The sequence below is a fragment of the Monomorium pharaonis genome, chromosome 6 (assembly GCF_013373865.1).
Source record: "Monomorium pharaonis isolate MP-MQ-018 chromosome 6, ASM1337386v2, whole genome shotgun sequence".
Taxonomy (NCBI): Eukaryota; Metazoa; Arthropoda; class Insecta; order Hymenoptera; family Formicidae; genus Monomorium; species Monomorium pharaonis.
The window spans coordinates 11,777,974-11,796,075 of NC_050472.1; the positions used below are offsets into that span (position 1 = coordinate 11,777,974).

General features: G+C 30.6%; 1 protein-coding gene across 5 annotated transcripts; it reads left to right on the plus strand.

The window, feature by feature from the left end:
- The first annotated feature begins 391 nt into the window (after positions 1-391).
- LOC105834072 (esterase E4) lies at positions 392-18,079 on the plus strand. 5 transcript variants are annotated; one of them, XM_036288891.1, is made up of 9 exons: positions 563-1,100; positions 7,002-7,312; positions 7,521-7,809; positions 7,945-8,085; positions 13,147-13,349; positions 13,500-13,656; positions 14,926-15,249; positions 15,341-15,485; positions 17,766-18,079. In XM_036288891.1, the coding sequence occupies exons 2-9, from the start codon at positions 7,178-7,180 to the stop codon at positions 17,929-17,931; spliced, it is 1,560 nt and encodes a 519-aa protein (XP_036144784.1). In that variant the 5' UTR covers positions 563-1,100; positions 7,002-7,177; the 3' UTR covers positions 17,932-18,079. The 5 variants fall into 5 exon arrangements, with proteins under 5 accessions (XP_012531744.1, XP_012531743.1, XP_036144784.1 ...); XM_036288890.1 differs by having other exon boundaries at positions 565-1,100; positions 7,945-8,130; XM_012676288.3 differs by having other exon boundaries at positions 565-1,100; positions 7,109-7,312; positions 7,945-8,130.
- The last annotated feature ends 23 nt before the right edge of the window (positions 18,080-18,102 follow it).

Here is an 18,102-nt window from a genome sequence, read left to right on the forward strand (position 1 = left end):
TTTACTCGATTTCTACTGTAAATCTATTGACAAGTTATATTAGCAGGCCGCGCGGTTTTTGACAAATCTGCCGTCACTTCATGTTAACAGGTTTTGTTTGTGCCGATTATTTTCCAACAACATTAATGTAACAGATTTTGTATCAATTTACAGGTTTTTATTGAACATTAAGCAAAATCTGATTTATCAGATTTAACTGACTGGGTAATAACTATTAAAAAAAGATATTAGAACTTTTGAAACAAAAGACATTAGAAAATGTGCAGGTTTAGACGTCTAGAGATTGCTTGTCAATTTAATTGTGAAAATACGTATTCTAGCTTCATATATAAGAACTGCATTTCAAGATCGACAAAATTGCGGCACATAGTTTATATGAGCTAGAGATAATAAAAATTACAAAAAATTATTACCTGGCATCAAAATCCGCTATAGACTGATATAGACAAACCTATCTTTATCTTTATGTTTAAAAATATCTGAAATGATGCCATAAAGTAAAGCTTCCATTTTCTCTTAGAATAACATTGCACTAAAGCCAATGATATATCAGCCGCGGTCTAATATAATCCTTAATGGCAATACAAGACTATAACGGAAAACATTAGTCACATTGAAAACGCGTTTTATTCATTTGTAAAAATGTTTTGACAAATCTTATGAAATATAATAAAAGAGAAATCAGAACATTGTAACAAAAAAGAAATCAAACACTATCTACTTGTTTCCAAAATCCGTATTTTGATAGTTTGTATTCTATATTAAAACAATTCGGGCGGAGACAAAGAGATAAGGATTAATAGAAAATTATCTAAATAGATGATCAGCTAATAATTGCAACAACTAATAGATAAACTTGGATTCCGAAAAATAAAACAATTTTACTGAGAACTCACCAGTAAGAAAAATAAAATTAAAATTTGCATCGTAATTTTGAAAGAGTGGAAAAAAACATCAATTAAAACCTGGATCACCAATCTCCAAAACCTCTTTCTTCGGAAACCTCTATATAAACTGCGATTCTTGGAGACCCGGACTTCTCTTTTTGGCATTACGTTTTTGCTGACCTCTTCAGTCACGTGTTTGCTTCAGCCAGTTCAGTATGTAAAGTCTGTGTACAATATTTACTCTAAGTTAAACACTGCTTCTGTTAAAATTGTCATATCAATCTTTGAGAACTTTAACTTGTGAATGATTTTCTTAAGTAGTATGGTTTTTTTATTACTCCGATACACCCTTAAAGCCCGATAATGCAACCCTGTTATTTGCATAAAATATGTGTCATACTATTTGCGACAAGCCTTGCCAACAAAAGCTAAGCTGTTTGTGAATACATCTTGTCGCAATTTTGCTGCAAAAGTGTGCTGGGAAAGTTTTACTTTGTTCTTGCTATTAATTTGCAGTTAATTTGTACTTAGTGAGATTTTTTCTGTTTTTCTCTTACGGAAAAAACACTCTAATTTTGAGAGTTTACACTCAAAATTGAGTGTTAATACTCGATTTGGGGAGTTTACTCCCAAATCTTGAGTATTTATACTAAAGATTGAGTGTTTATACTCGAACATTGAGTGTGTACAATCAATGATTGAGTGTTCATACTAAAGTTTGAATTTAAGTACTGAATATTTAGAAGTATACTTTCAACATTTGGATATGACACACAATAAATGAGTGTATACTTCCAACATAAAGTGTGAACACTATAACGTTGGGGATCGACACTCAACATTTATCGGTTGAAGGTATACACTTAATATTGAGTATGCACTCTCAAACATTGGATTAGAAAATATTAAATAAAAACAAAAGCAAAAAAAGCAAGTTTAACCGAGATTAAAATTAATCTGCATTGGTAGAAATGGACATAAAACAAATATCTAAAATAAACATTCAACTAGAGTGTTCAGCTGGTTTTGAGTATTAATTTGAGTATTACTTTAAACTTGGATGTTTGCCATCTAATTGAGTGTTAATTTTAGTGTTATTATTAAATTTAGGATTAACATTAAAATTAACACTCAATTAGATGGCGAACATTCAAGTTAAGAGTAATAACAGTCTAAAAGTAAATTAAAAAGCGAACACTCAAGATTCAGTTTACACTGAATTGAGTGTTTATCCCTTGTCCCAAATTATACTTAACTTGAGTATTTTTTTAAATGTTACTTTTAATGTTTTTTCCGTAAGGGTTGTCATAAATTCATTGTCATGTCGTGTGGCAAGATTTGCTCTGTTACTTGCGTAAATTTTGCATTTTATTGTGCCGGAACAAACCTTGTGGTTTCTCTACGTAATATTTTCTACAAGTTTTTCTCTGTTATTTACAGCATCGTGTGATGAAACTTTGTCGTAAATTTGTTTGAAACTTTTAGAAGACAATTACTTTGCACAAAACTCTCAGAAGACAAAGCAAAAGACAATTACATGTCATAAAATTGTTGTCAAAATTGAAACAATCCTTGCTTTCACAATATGTGATTTTAACAAACCTGGCTTGCTGAGAATATATGATAAATAGTACAGTAAATTCTTAATTTTTGATTCTATTACTGAAGTATTCTTTTCTTTTAAATTCTTATTCTTTTGGAAATCAAGAACAAATGTAATAAGAATGTCTCAAGAAGTTTTATGCACAGTGCTTGTAATTTTTGAGAACTTTATTAAGTATTTATTTGGAATTATATCATACAAATTGATGCATACATTAGGAATTCATGAAAAATATTTAGGAATAGAAAAAAAAATAATTCGGTTATACTTTTATTATATACTGAGCAACAAAATTAGTGCAACAAAAATAATTCTATTAACTTACAGAAAGCTACTGAAAGTTTGAATACGGTATATAATAGAATTATCAAGGCTGTTTAATGTTTACTTTCTATATGTATCTTTTTGTACCTTGTTATGATCTTCAGTCCACTTGCTACCATCGTGCACGCTTGGTATGATTTTTATTAATTTGATGGATGATACTTATCAAACAACATATGTATTACTTGACCATGTCGTAATTTATTGTAATAATAACTTTTTCATTGACATGGACATGTAAGTTTTATCTGGTTTATGTTACATTTATATATGTTTGCGACAGTGTTTTTACTTTTAAAATTTATTTATTGTTTTAACTTACATGAAATATCCCAGGTAGCAAGGTGACGTTAATACGACGTCAATAATTCGTCATTTAAGGTCGCAGACGTCATGTTACCAAATTAAGACGTAATAATAACGTCATTTTTTGACCTATTAATTACGTCAGTCATTTATCCATCCTACAACGTATTTCCGACGTCATATTCTTGACTAATTAATAACGTTAGTTAATTGATCATTTTACAACGTATTAATAAGGTTTTATTAGTGACTAATTACTGACGTTAATTATAATTCTTTGTAATAATTGACGATTTGACCTTAAATGACGAATTATTGAGGTCTAGTGGACGACACTTTGCTACCTATAACTATTAATCATTATTTAAAGATTGGTCAATAAACAACATTATTAAAATTAATACAATATTTTATATAATTAATACTATTAATAGTTTAGAATCATCCCAGACAGCACATAATATTTATGATAAATATTTATTAATATTTATTAATATTTATTTTTTCAAAATATTATATAAATATTTTACACATATTTTATATACACGAAGAAAAAAATCTTTATTTAACCTATTATTAAAATATAGACTAAATATTTTATATAATATTTATGGTAAATAAAAGATAAAGATTTGTATAAGTAATGTTATATAAATATTTATAAATATTTCATAAATATTTTTATAATATTTATGATAAATCTTTATGATTTGTCAAATCTAAGACCACAAAAATATTTATAAAATATTTGGATAAATATTTATAAAATATTTAAATAAATATTATAAATATTTTATAAATATTTTATAAATATTGCGTTTTGTCTGAGGTATAATTTAGCTTTATCAAAAGAACAGAGCAAAAACATATTTTTATAAGTTATTCCACATGTTATTTCGCATATGTAAAAATCAGGAAAAAACCTGTAAATTTATATTTATTTATAAAAATATTAGTTAACTACAAGTTTCATGTTTCCCGCATCTATTGAACTGATCTATAACAAATATGTATTTATGAGCATCAAGTGTTCATGGATCATTACAAAGTGCTAGGTAGCATACGAAGTCAAGCAACGTCGACGGCGGTTCAGAGTTGGATGGGTGACCGCGGAAATTAGGCAATCCCAAATGTGACTATGGTGTGGTGGGTCACGATGCTTGTTGAGAAACAACGTAAATTTTTTTTTACATTATAATTATGTTATTTCGATATTTTCATAATGCAAGTACTGCATATATAGGACATGTACCCGAAATATTTTCTAAAACATCAAAATAACGGTTTTTATTATCTGGGATAGTCATAAAAATGACGTTAAAATGTCGTCTTTATTAGATGTAATCTAAAAACCTATGTTTTGTCATAAAAATAATAATAAAATACCGTCAAATGTACGATACTAGCTTCTTGAAAGTGACGTCAATAATATGAAAATAATGACGTATTTTTGACGTCAATATATGACGTCGTTAAGATGAGACAAATGTACGTCAGTTTTACGACATTTAGACGTCATTTTATCTCGACATTATGACGTCTGGTTCGTCATAAAATGACCAAAAAATGCCGTCAATTAGACGACATCTTGCTACCTGGGATATTTCTATTGCTTCATATTTTGTTGGTCCGAATTTATTAAGCAATTATATCGATCAATTTGCAAATATTGTTAATTGCAACTTGAAGAGAACTCAATTCAAGGACAAGGGTCGAAACATTGTTTCTCCAATAAACGAAATTTCGCCAGAAAGTCGACGCATTAACATTTATCGTTTATTAATATATGTCAATGTCGATAATATATGTCAATGTCAAGGTCAAGATCATTGGTGAGATCTCCCCTATTCTGTATTTTTACCAAAAAAATTGTTTTTTGTGATAAATTTATTTTAGTTTTTTCAATAAAAAAATATTTTTAATATTTTTAAATAATTCTGCTTCAATTGACGGAGACATTTTAAAACATTTTAAGCCATAGTTTATTAAAATTGCTCAACTAAGGCATTGTATAGCAATTTTACAAATATAGATCTTTAAAAAAAAAAATGTATATAAAGTCGAAGAAGTTTTCATAGCACTCACATTTAGTCAGCTATTTCAAGACCATACAATATCAGTAATATTTCTTTTTTTCTTGTTTGTTAATTAATTATTGTTTTATTCAACACGCTAAATAAGTTTCTTCTGAGGCTGCAGTAGATTGTTTCTCTGCATTTCTCAATTTCCTGTTATCTTAATTATGAGCAAAAATTTTTACATTCATATCAATTTTTATTCACATTTTAAAGTAAAGGAGTAAAACCTTCAGTACCCACGTAATATTACTGATATCACTATAATATTATTATAATATTACTGTGATATTACTACAGTATTGTAATATTACTGTGATATACTCTAATATTACGTGTTATGTGAATAAATACACATGCTGTTAGAAATAATAAAATTTCAATTTTGCTAAGCAAAAAATGTGTTTTTGAGAAAACTTCTAGCACTATTGTTTTAATTATAATTTTTTCTGAATCATGCAGGATCTAAATGCTTTGAGAAGGGTTAAAGAATTTTGAAGTATAATAAAGCAAATAAAGAGTGGAATAATAGAGCGGCTAAAACGAGTCGTGCTACTTCTAACACGCAGTGCTTTTATTTGACTTTTGATTGGACGGAGGGCTTGTAACTCTGTCAATTGTGCGAATTTTGATTCAAAAGACTTTTAACTATATGTATATTTTTAAGATTTTAATCTTTAAAAAACTGTAAGAAAAGAAGATTTCTTTGACCTAGAAACTCCCTTAAACGTTAGCAATGTAACTGCTACTATAATTGTTATTAATAAAACGTGATAAAACACTGAGAGAATTTTTTTCAAATTGTTAGAATGTTCAAATATCAAATTACAAAAAAATTGTTATAATGAATCCTTGAAAAATATTTTGGCACTTAATTAATTGTTGATAATTTATAAAGAATTCTTCACAAAAATACAATTTTCTAATTCTGCAAGTACTCTTTATAATAATATTTCTATGATTGTCTATTCACTTATGTATTATCTGGGCATGATTGCGAGCTATATACAGACACGTTGTTATTTGTCTGAGATCTTATCGCATCTCACACTGAACGTGTCGGTAATTCTATTATAAATAATAGTCAGATATACTAATAGATCTATGTTAAATAAAAAAATATATAATTAATCATTAACAACAATGAATAACAACTTATGAAATAATAAGTACTGTCTAGAGTAAAATAACATATATGTCAACAACAAAGATAAATGTTCACAAATCTTATATTCAAGATTATTTATCTTAATTACAATTTAAAAACATTTTACGGTTTTTATTAGTTTGGTGGAATTGAAAGATTGTTTATGACATAAAATAATTTTGAACATAAGATCAAATTATAAACACAGATCTGATCAGACAAACAGACATCAGACAAACAGATATAAGTATCATAATATTAAATTGTGTTTTTAAACTAATTAATTATAAGCTCTAGAATAATTTTTGAATATTAACAATTAAAAATTGCGTACATAAATGGTATATATAAATATAATCCAGCAAGATCGTTAAAAACGTTATTACAATGATATTTATTAGTAACGTTCTCAAATATATAGTTTGTAATATTGTGTAACGTTATTATAAATGTTTTTAGGAAAACAGTTAGAATATTGTATCTTACATTTGCTATAAGTGTTTTATTTAATTAAAAGGGAATATGTTTGTTATGAAACATTAAGCTTAGAATATTAGATTACGGGAAAAATTACTTTAAACGCAAAATATTTTTTTTGGAGGAGTAAAATCCATATAACATCAATGTTTTAAAAGATTAATTTAATGTTTTTTGTTTAGTGGAAAATATTAGAAATATGACACCGATATAAAACGTATAATTTATAGTCTATCATTACGTTATCATCTACGTCGTTATCAAAGTTGAATATAAATGATATACTCAGTCTAAAGATAACACAGTATCTTCAGAAGCTATTACATACATGAAGTAGACAGTTCTTGCTCCAGTCATCATGGATAGACCGATTGTGACCATAAAACAAGGAAAACTGCAAGGAATCGTTGAAGAAAACATCCTCGGATCTTGTTTTCTTTCTTTCAAAGGCATACCTTTTGCTGCTCCACCATTGGGCAACTTGAGATTTAAGGTAACTTATTTATCGAGATCAAATAGTCTCTGATTTATTTTTATTATATATTTTTAAAAATATTTTACACAATTATTCTGTTTACATACAGAGAAAATACTCAGTTCTAATTCTTTTGTAATTATCAAAATATAAAATATTATTTATTTATTATAATATATATACTTATTACAATATTAAATCATATTTCATTGATGTTCAAAATCAGGATCCTGAACCTCCTTCTTCTTGGGAAGGTATTCGAGATGCTTCCAAAAATGCTGGCGATATTTCTGCACAATGGGGATCCCAAATAATTGTTGGTGGCGAAGATTGTCTTTATCTTAATATTTATATACCCTACAATATATATCAAACGACAGGAAATCCAGTTATGGTTTGGATTCATGGTGGAGCCTATCTTGTCGGTTCCGGCAATGACACTCACAAGCGGCCTGATTATTTGATGGCAAAAGATGTCATTTTAGTATCCGTAAACTATAGACTTGGTGCTTTAGGTATGACCTATGCTTCCAAGAAAATATATTTCTTGTGGAAATATTAAAAAAAATTCTTATCGTATATCTACAAAAGATATAAAGTATTTACTTCTATTGTTGACTGACATTCTATATTTTTTATTTTTCTTCAAGGTTTCTTAAATCTTGGTCACGAAGCAGCAAGTGGAAATCAAGGTTTGAAAGATCAAGTTGCTGCATTAAAATGGATTAAAGAAAATATTAAATCTTTTGGCGGAGATCCTAATAACATCACTGTTTTTGGTGTCAGTGCAGGTAGTGGTTGCACACATTTATTAACATTGTCGCCGTTATCTAAAGGTATATAATATATTTTTAACAAATATCCAGTAAGCAAAAAAATATACAACAATATTATAATAATATTCACTAACATTTTTAAATATGTATATATAATTTTTAATGTTGTATACAATATTATTATAAACATACTTTGGCATATATTTGAAGATTTCGGTAATGTTAAAGTAACATACGTATGTTATTTTAACATTAATGTCGTTGTAAATATTAATATTGCATTTACATTTTTTAACATTATATAATAATATTTTTCATAATAATTAATTAAATCAATAATAAAACAATGTTAATATAATATTATATAAACATCGCAATAATGTTAATTGTATGTTAATTGTTACGTAATGCTAATTGTCATTTTATTTACTTTTGTTATTTTATTTATTATTACACGTAACATGTTTTATGTAACAAATTTTTAAAATTATTAGTATGTTTAAAAAAAAATAACATGTATGTTCGTGATTCTTTAAGATTAGGTTTGTAATTGATAAATGATTCTATATACATGAATTATTAACAAATTACTAATATACGTATCAAGAAATTATGTATTTCTGGCAAAAAATTAGGAAACGCTTGCAATTTTCTCATATTATATGAAAGAAATTGAGTATAAAAGTAAAACTTTATATAAAGAATCTCGCACAGTTTTTATGGAAATAAAGTCTCGCTCAAATTGACTAAAACTTTGATATAATTCAAGTTTTGACTCACTGATTAATCGTTTTAGTCACTAGACTAGAAAACCAGAAAGTTTTTGCAAAACACTGTCCCCACTGTTAGAAAGAAGAGGTGGCGAATCAGGATTGAAAAGGGATGCGAGTGTTAGAGCGCACTAGGGACACTTTAAGAGACACTTACAGAACCGATTTAGCCCATTTCCGAATTTTTCCTGGCCGTTTTCTGTCTCAAATTGCTCTGTACCTTCTAAACTGCAACTTTGTAACTTTTGTTTTTGACAAGGAGTTGCTTCGAGGAGCGTAACTTCGAAACTATTGAACCCACAGTAAGGAAACTTTGTAGGGGTCAAGTCGACACTTCGGACTACATCGTATAAAATAGTCAGATTTTTTTGCTCAACTCTTACGAACTTGGCGCTATTTGAAATTTTGTTCCTTTAATTTTGTCCAGTAGTTTATAAATTTTTAATCATTCTCCTTACACACACACACACACACACACACACACAGGCGCGCGCGCGTAGAGAATATATACAAAATACATTTTTGAGAATTTTTATTATTGTGGTCGAATTTTAAACCTTATTCGCAGCTCTAAGAATTAATGTTTTTATAAACCTAGTATTATAAGTACAATACGCGCGTGTACGTATTGTATTTATAATACTAGGTTTATAAAAACATTAATTCTTAGAACTACGAATAAGGTTAAGTTTAAAAAAAAAAAAATTTATTTTATTTCAAAAATTTTATAATTTGTTTTAATCTGCTTAAAACATGTAAATGCTTTTATTTTTATTTCATAAAATTTATGTATAATACGTTTTTTGTTTTAATTATAAGTTACGATTTAATTGAAAAATAAAATATATTTTAGTAAAAAAATATATGAATTATTTAAAAATATATTAATTCTGTTTTTATTTACTATGCTTTGATGTTTCTCTTGTAATTAGTATTAAAAAGTACTTTAAAAACAGAAAATATATGACAGGTCAACTTAGAAATACAAAAGTGAATGTGAATTTTACGAAAAACATATGCCAATTTTTCGACGAATTTTTCTACCCTTGTGAAAAAAACCGAAAAAATCCGCGGAAAAAATGAAAAAAACCAGTTTTTCTCCAAGCCTTTAAAACTACACAAAATACGTGGAAATAACCTAGTCTGGTCCACGCAGAGTACATTTTTGTGGGTAACGTTTAACAAATATTTTAACAAATGTTTTTAAAATATTATAAAAATGTTTGTAAAGTAAAGTTATTAAATAATAATCTAAAAATATTTATAAAATTATATTGCTTAGAAAATTTACAAAGAATTAATATTTTTGAAATGTTGATCAAATGTTTCTTGCTTACTGGGTATATAGTAATTATAAAATAAAAATATATTAGGACGTTGAATAAGTTCTCGCTGTTTTCCACCTGACGGCGTTACTAGAACTACTTGCGCGTAGTTTAAGATGGTGACACATGTATATAGAAGTACAATAAACAACCTTGAAATTCAATGTATGTCATTTCACCAAAGTATAAACAACTTTGTTTTTCATAGTGTTAAACATGTCAAATTTTGTGCCAAAAAAGAGTATTTGCGGGGAATTTTACTTCACTACTTTATTAAAAAAAATCTGCAGCTGAAGCACACAGAATTCTTGTTGAGACTTACGGCTCTGTCGGAAACAACATGCAGAGATTGGTTTAGACGCTTCAAAAATAATGATTTTGATATTGAAGATAAAGAACGTTCTGGCGCACCGAAAAAGTTTGAAGACAAAGAATTGGAGGCATTACTTCATGAAGACTCATGTCAGACGCTAGCTGAACTTGCAGAATCATTAGGAGTTGATCACACAACAGTTTTGAAATGTTTGAAAGCATTAGGAATAATTCAAAAGCAAGGTCATTGGGTGCCGTATCAGTTGAAGCCGAGAGACGTCGAACGGCGTCTTTTTACGTGTGAACAGCTGCTTCAACGGCAGAAAAGGAAAGGATTTTTGCATCGTATCGTGACTGGCGATAAAAAGTGGATACACTACGATAACCCTAAACATAGAAAATCGTGGTGTGAAAAGCCCGGCCATACATCAACATCATCGGCAAAGCCGAATATCCATGGTTCCAAGCTTCTGCTCTGGATTTGGTGGAATCAGCTGGATATAATTTATTATGAGCTGCACAAACTGAATGAAATCATTACGGGAGATCGCTACCGACTACAATTGATGCGTTTGAGTAGGGCATTGAAGGAAAAACGGCCACTATACGAGCAGAGATACAACAAAGTAATTTTGCAGCATGACAACGCTCGGGCACATGTTGCAAAACCGGTGAAAACTTACTTGGAAACGCTTAAATAGGAAGTCCTACCCTACCCGCCATATTCACCGAACATTGCGCCTTCCGACTATCACTTGTTCCAATCGATGGCATATGGCCTGGCTGAGCAGCATTTCCATTCTTATGAAGATGCCAAAAAATGGGTCGACTTTTGGATAGCTTTAAAAGACGTGTCGTTTTTCTGACGTGGAATTCAAATGCTGCCAGAAAGATGAGAAAAAATAGTGGCTAGCGATGGACAATACTTTCAGTGACAGGTTTCCCACACAGCACAAAGCTCCAATTAAGCTCCCAGGGAAGTTCATTTTGCTGAGCTCCCGAGGAGCTTATAAAATTCAACAAAACAAGCTCCCAGGAAGTTCATATTTTTGAGCTTCCGGGGAGCTAATAAAATTCGACAAAACAAGCTTCACAGTTCATTCTACTGTTTTTAACTGTTATATTAACTGGTTAATTTCTTTCTTACGACCGTTGCTGCAACTCTGATGGTTTGTCCGCGTCGCCATGCCCCGACATGCTCCTACTCACTTCAACGCACTCCAATAGGTTAGCGTCGGAATTAACGTATTAGAGTGCGTTGGGATGAATAGGAGCATGTCGGGGCATGTGACACAAACAGACTCAATAGCGTATGTCGGTTCGGCGCGCTTGATTGGTGATTGGTCGCTTGAGTTGCGACAACGTGCGACCGGTGTGACGTGCTTATGTTCTGTGTAAGGGCCGAAGCACAAAACATGGCGTAATGATTAAGACAGTCGTAGTCGTAGACGTAGACAACGCACAAGCTTGTTGCACTACGACTGTCTTAATCATTACGCCATGTTTTGTGCTTCGGTCCTAACTTAGCTGCATCCAGCTGCATCGGATCCTGACATAGGATTTCGGGTGCCATAACTTGAAGAAATTTGTTGAGACACTCGAGACTCACAAGACTGTCGAACTGAAAGCGTGATACTTTGTCCCTGGAGGGACGGCAATCCAAAGAGCAAAGAAGAAGACTGTCGAACTTATAGCGGAGCGGAACTTTAGATAAAAAGGGTACGTAATATTAATTTATCTTACATTTTAATATACAAACATTCTGCCTTAAATGTTCTATAAATACTCTTTTTGTCCTGAGATCTGTTTTTCTCTTAAATATACTCTTAAATGTACATGTTGCCATGCTATTTTTTACAGAAGACAGACTAATCTTGAGAAATGAGGAACGACTGTTGATGAATACGGATCTGTTGTAACCCATAATCGCTGCTTCCAGGGAGCTCGCAATTAGTAGACATACGAGCTCTCGATGAGCTTATATGGAAGCTTTCCAGGAATTACTTTAAAGCTCGCAGGGAGCTTTTAAAACGTGATTTCTGAACTCCCTGAGAGCTTAAATGAAGCTCTCAGGGAGCTCCCAAAAGTGGACATAGAGCTCCCGGGAAGCTTATATAGAAATTTCCCGAGAATTATTTTGAAGCTCGCAGGGAGTTTTTAAAATATAATTTCTGAACTCCTTGCAAGCTTAGATGAAGCTCTCAGGAAGCTTGTATAAAAGCTTCCCGGAAATTACTTTGAAGCTCGCAGGGAGCTCTTAAAACATGATTTTTGAACTTCTTGAGAGCTTAGATGAAGCTATCAGGCAGCTTACATAGAAGCTTCACGGGAATTATTTTGAAGCTTGCAGGGAGTTCTTAAAACACGATTTCTGAACTTCCTGCGAGCTTAAATGAAGCTCTCAGAGAGCTCTCAAAAGCGGATATAGGAGCTCCTGGAGAGCTCCGTGCAAGTTTTTTTGAAGCTTAAATGAAGCTCATTAAAAATTTTGTGAACTTCTCGGAAGCTTTTCAGGAGCTTTCCGTGCTGTGTGGGTTTTTATTGATTTTTTTAAATAACGCATTAATTTTCACGAAAAAACAGTGAGAACTTATTTAACATCCTAATATTTCTTTAAAAAATTAAATATTGATTTATTATTTTCCTCACACATGCATGCATATCTCTAGGTCTTTTCCATAAAGCTATTCTTCAGAGCGGTATAATTACATGTGATTGGGCAATGATAAGAAATCAACCAGAAGTTACTTCTTTTAAACTTGCGTCGATACTTGGTAGTGATTCTAAAGATCCTGAAGAAGTTGTTAAATTTCTTCGAACAATACCCGCCACTAAAATCGTCGAGGCACAATCTAAAGTTCTCACTCCAGAGGTAATGGTCATTTTTCATATACTTCTTCTTTATTTCTCGTTAAAAAAATTCTTAACATACTATTATGTGAAAAGATAAATTTATATTTTGAATAATAAATGTTATGGATAACATTGTTACTTATAATCATTACAAAAAAATATTCCGTAGGAATCGCGCATTCTTAATGTCCCATTTGGACCTACAATCGATGATAAAGCAAAAAGTCCTTTTCTTCCATGTTCCATTTATCAATTATCTAATGATGACAATGATATACCAATTATGGTTGGTTTTACTTCTCACGAATATATCATGTTTTTTAAAGGTATTAGAAATTAATAAAATTAGTAAATTTTTATTTACATATTAAAAAAAAATTGGTAATAGTTATCAAATGTTGAGTGAAAGAATGTCAATTAAATATTCCATTAACATAATCAAAAATATATTTACTAAAAAGTAAAATTATTTTTGATTGTATTACTCGAATGTTTAATTAGCACTATTTTATTCAACATTTGATATAATAGCTATTTCCAAATTTTTCTTTAGTGCTGCACGAAAGGGCTCACTTGCCTACAATCTCAATTGCCTACAGCTTCGTTTGCACACACGAAAATAATTAAGATACAAGGGTAGAATTGTACACACGACAATATTGCGCACAGACACATTGCACACATAACATTATTGCGCACATACACATTGCACACATGACAATTACCACATGAGTTTGCGACTTTCCAGGCACCCCTACCGACGGGTTGGGTGTGGGAGGGGGAGCAAAACCCCTTTGCACCGTGTGTGTGTGTGTGTGTGTGTGTGTGTGTGTGTGTGTGTGTGTGTGTGTGTGTCTACGCTTTGTACTGTTTCACATAAGTTTGCGACTTTCCACGCAAAGCGAGGTCTACCTACTTTTCTTTTTATTTTTGATCTACTTTTATTTTTATTTTCAATATGGTATTATCCCACCAAACACCAAGTTACATGTAACGTACCTGTTAGTTGTAATTTCCCACTCAACAATGTAATTGTAATATAACACGTGTGTTATATTGCAATTATATTATTGAGTGGGAAATTACAACTAACAAGCACGTTACATGTAACTTTGTGTTTGCTGGGATACATCTCGAAAACTAAAGCAATTAGCTCTATATGTGTATGAGCGTATATTAGTATCATGTGTGCAATGTGCATTTGTGCAATAATGTCATGTGTGCAATGTGTATGTGTGCAATGTGTACGAGCGTAATAATATCATGTGTGCAATGTGTATCAGCGCAATATTATCGTGTGTGCAATGTGCATGTGTGCAATCTTACTGTTATATCCTAATTATTTTCGTGTGTGCAAACGAAGCTGTAGGCAATTGAGATTGTAGGCAATTGCGAATGTAGGCAATTGAGCAGCTGTGCTAAATTTGTGTGCAAATGAAGCTGTAGACAATTGGAATTGTAGGCAAGTGGGATCTCCCGTGCTGCACATTATATATTATATTTTATTTTTATATTACATATACACATATTATATATGATTTTTACTATATGGTTTTGTACCCTTTAAAACTTATAAATAATTTATTTGTTAACAGATACCAGTGAGAAAATTTTAAGGAGAATGTATGCGGAACTACCCCGATATATTGAAGCTTTCATAAACTCGCAAAACTCGGAAAAAATAATGGAGTTAACAGAACGAGTTAAACATCAATACTTTCATAATAGACCGTTTACTGAAGAAAGTATCCCGTCTATTATACGATTTCTGAGTGATATACATTTTGATATTCCTATCCAAGAGTTTGTCGATAAACGAAGAAAAAAGAAACAAGCACTCACTTATTTTTATACATTTTCCTATGTCGGCAATCAGATGACCGAGACGAAGCTTATGGGAAATAAATTGACTACAATCGGTATACGAGTAGCGCAATTTATAAAGCTTTTTTGTTTGAAATTTAGTTTATTTATTTACTTTATAATTTTAATATAATTGAAGTTTTTTAGGAGCTTCTCATGCTGATGATATGTCATACCTTTTTTATTTGCCTAAATGTAAAGTTAATGATCCTAAACCGCCGGCAATAGGTACAAACGATCGGAGAATAATAGAAATTCTTACGGAAATGTGGACCAATTTTGCAAAAACAGGGTGCTTATTAGAAGCTATGCGTAATCCAATAATATATTAGGTCATTAAATATAAAATGTCCGATTTTGAATCAAAAGTTTGCGTTATCATCTTAAACAGGAATAGTTAATCAACGTATGTTCTTAACCCTGCTCAAGAAAAAAGATACAACTGTATAAAACATTATTCAAAATCAATGATAATTTATATAGCTGTATCCAGTTCTATCAAGAGCTTTTCGAGCAATGATAGAATTTCTATCATGTTGAATCATGTTTGACCAGTTTTGTAATTCTATCATAATTATTTAATTGTTTATCACGACTATATCATACACAACCTATCAGGTTGCATTCAGGATTTATAATAAAGGAAATTTTGTACTCAGTAATTAATGTTAATATGAAAAACATAATTTACTGATTATCATATTGTATATGAAATTCTACTTTGAAAATTACATTATAGTTTATAGGGACTATGTCATACAAATCCTATTAAGTTCTATCCGTCTCTTACGATAAAGGCGAGTTTGGCCTCAACAATGAAAGTTGATATGAAAAACGTGATATACTGTTCACTATATTATATATAAAAAACCTTATTAATGATTAAATCATTCTTTATTATAAACTACCTCATACAAATCCCATAAAGTTGTACCCGTTTTAGGGGATTTGTATGAGGTAGTTTATAATAAAGAATGATTTAATCATTAATAAGGTTTTTCATATATAATAAAGGGAAGTTCGTGCATGGCAATCAAGTTTAATGTGAAAAATATTATTGACCGTCTATAACATTTTATATAAAAGTCTTTACCAACGATTAAATCATTGTTTATTGCCCAGAATGCTTGACAATCTATCTGGAATATGTGACCGGCAATAAGAAAAACCGCAATCAAATCTCGGATTCAACATCATAGAAATATTTTCTATCAAGTTCTATCTTTTTTCTTGAGCAGGGAAACTATCGACACAGTTTTGCCATTAAGTTTTATACCGGTAGCAAAGAAGTAAAGCAAGTAGCAACAAAATCGCGAAAAATGTTTTCTACAGATTGTTAAGAATTGAATGTTTTTTCTCACAAGAAGTGGTTCAATACCTAAAACAAGTATTTATTGGTGCAAGGTCTAGTGAATACGATGGGTGCCAGAAAGTTTCCAAGTCCAGCTCCTGTAGTTTAAGCAATGTTGTTTGTGCAGCATATAGTCGAGCGTTGTTTTACAAGAGGAGAGATCTGTCTTCACTGACCAATCTCGGTTGTTTAATTGCAAGTTCTCTTATCATTTTGTTCAATTGTTTGCAGAAGGCATTTGTTGTCGACTGTTGTCCAGGTTTCATGGAGTTGTAGTAGATAATATTAATGCTGGGCCACTAAACGAACACTCCTCGTTAAAAAGATGAGATGGAAATCCAGATGGTTATCCACATGTATGTGGATTCCCATATGGTTATCCATATGGAATGCATACAAAACCATCTAAAATCCATGGGAATCCACATACATGTGAATAACCATTTAGATTTTTATCTCATTTTAGATTTTTATCTTGTTTTGGCGTTTTATCTTTATCCAATCATTGTGTCGAACGGTTGCGAAGGGAATCCATTTTTCATCACATGTAACAATACGATGTAGAAATGATTCGCCTTTATCAAAGAAAAGTAAGATTTGAGACGATTTCTTTATTGACGCTTGGTTAATTTATGTGGAACCCATTTATTCAGTTTTTTTTATCTCGCCAATTTATTTCAAATGATCCAATATCGGAATAGCAATGTCAAACTTTGCTACTAATTCACGTGTAATTTGAAATGTATCTGCTTTCACATTTTTTAGTTTATCATTATTCTTATTAGTCTCAGGTCGTCCACGTAGCTGTTAGTTGCTGATTGCTGTATCATTTTCAATATTAAAACTAGAACAGAACTAGAATTTCTCAGATTATCGACGTATTAGTGCGTTTATTAGTTACGTTGTTGCCAAACACTTTATTGATATTCGAGCTGTCTGCGCTGCATAGATTTTATATAAAAAAATAACATGAATTTTTGACTTATCCCTAGTTTTATAAAAATTACTGTAAAAAAATTCAAAAAGTATTGACGAAATAAAACATGGATTTAAAAGAGTAATGATATATCTTCAAAAGAAAAAAGAGGTTTAAAAGTAAAATATAAGAAATATCGAACTTAGTACTTCAAAATTAATATTTAAGAAAATCAGACATTTTATTTTTAATGACTTAATAATTAAAATAGATTATAATAAATAAAATATTTTTTTTGTTTTCAGAAATCCTACACCTGCCTTGAACCAGTATATAACTACTACTTGGCTACCAGCAACACCGGATACCTTTAATTACCTAGACATTGGCGATACTCTTCAACTTTTAACCATTACTGATTCTAGTAATGTATTGCAAGAATCGGAGTTAAAAAAATCTTGCAAATGTTAATATATTGATTAGGGTAAACTTAAAAAATTTCAAGTTTTATTATATTGTCCTACCCTTATGCATTTAATATGTACCTTGCGCGCTTTACACACACACACACACACACGCGCGCGCGCGCGCGCGCAAAATAAAGTATATTTTTTCTTTAGGTCAGTATGAAAGATTTATTTA

Bases quoted from the DNA above. Each gene is read 5' to 3' on its own strand.
- LOC105834072 (XM_036288890.1), top strand. From the start codon at position 7,178: ATGGATAGACCGATTGTGACCATAAAACAAGGAAAACTGCAAGGAATC. The intron at 13,350-13,499 runs GTAATGGTCATT...AATATTCCGTAG, and splicing joins CTAAAGTTCTCACTCCAGAG to GAATCGCGCATTCTTAATGT. The intron at 15,486-17,765 runs GTGCTTATTAGA...TTTTGTTTTCAG, and splicing joins ACCAATTTTGCAAAAACAGG to AAATCCTACACCTGCCTTGA.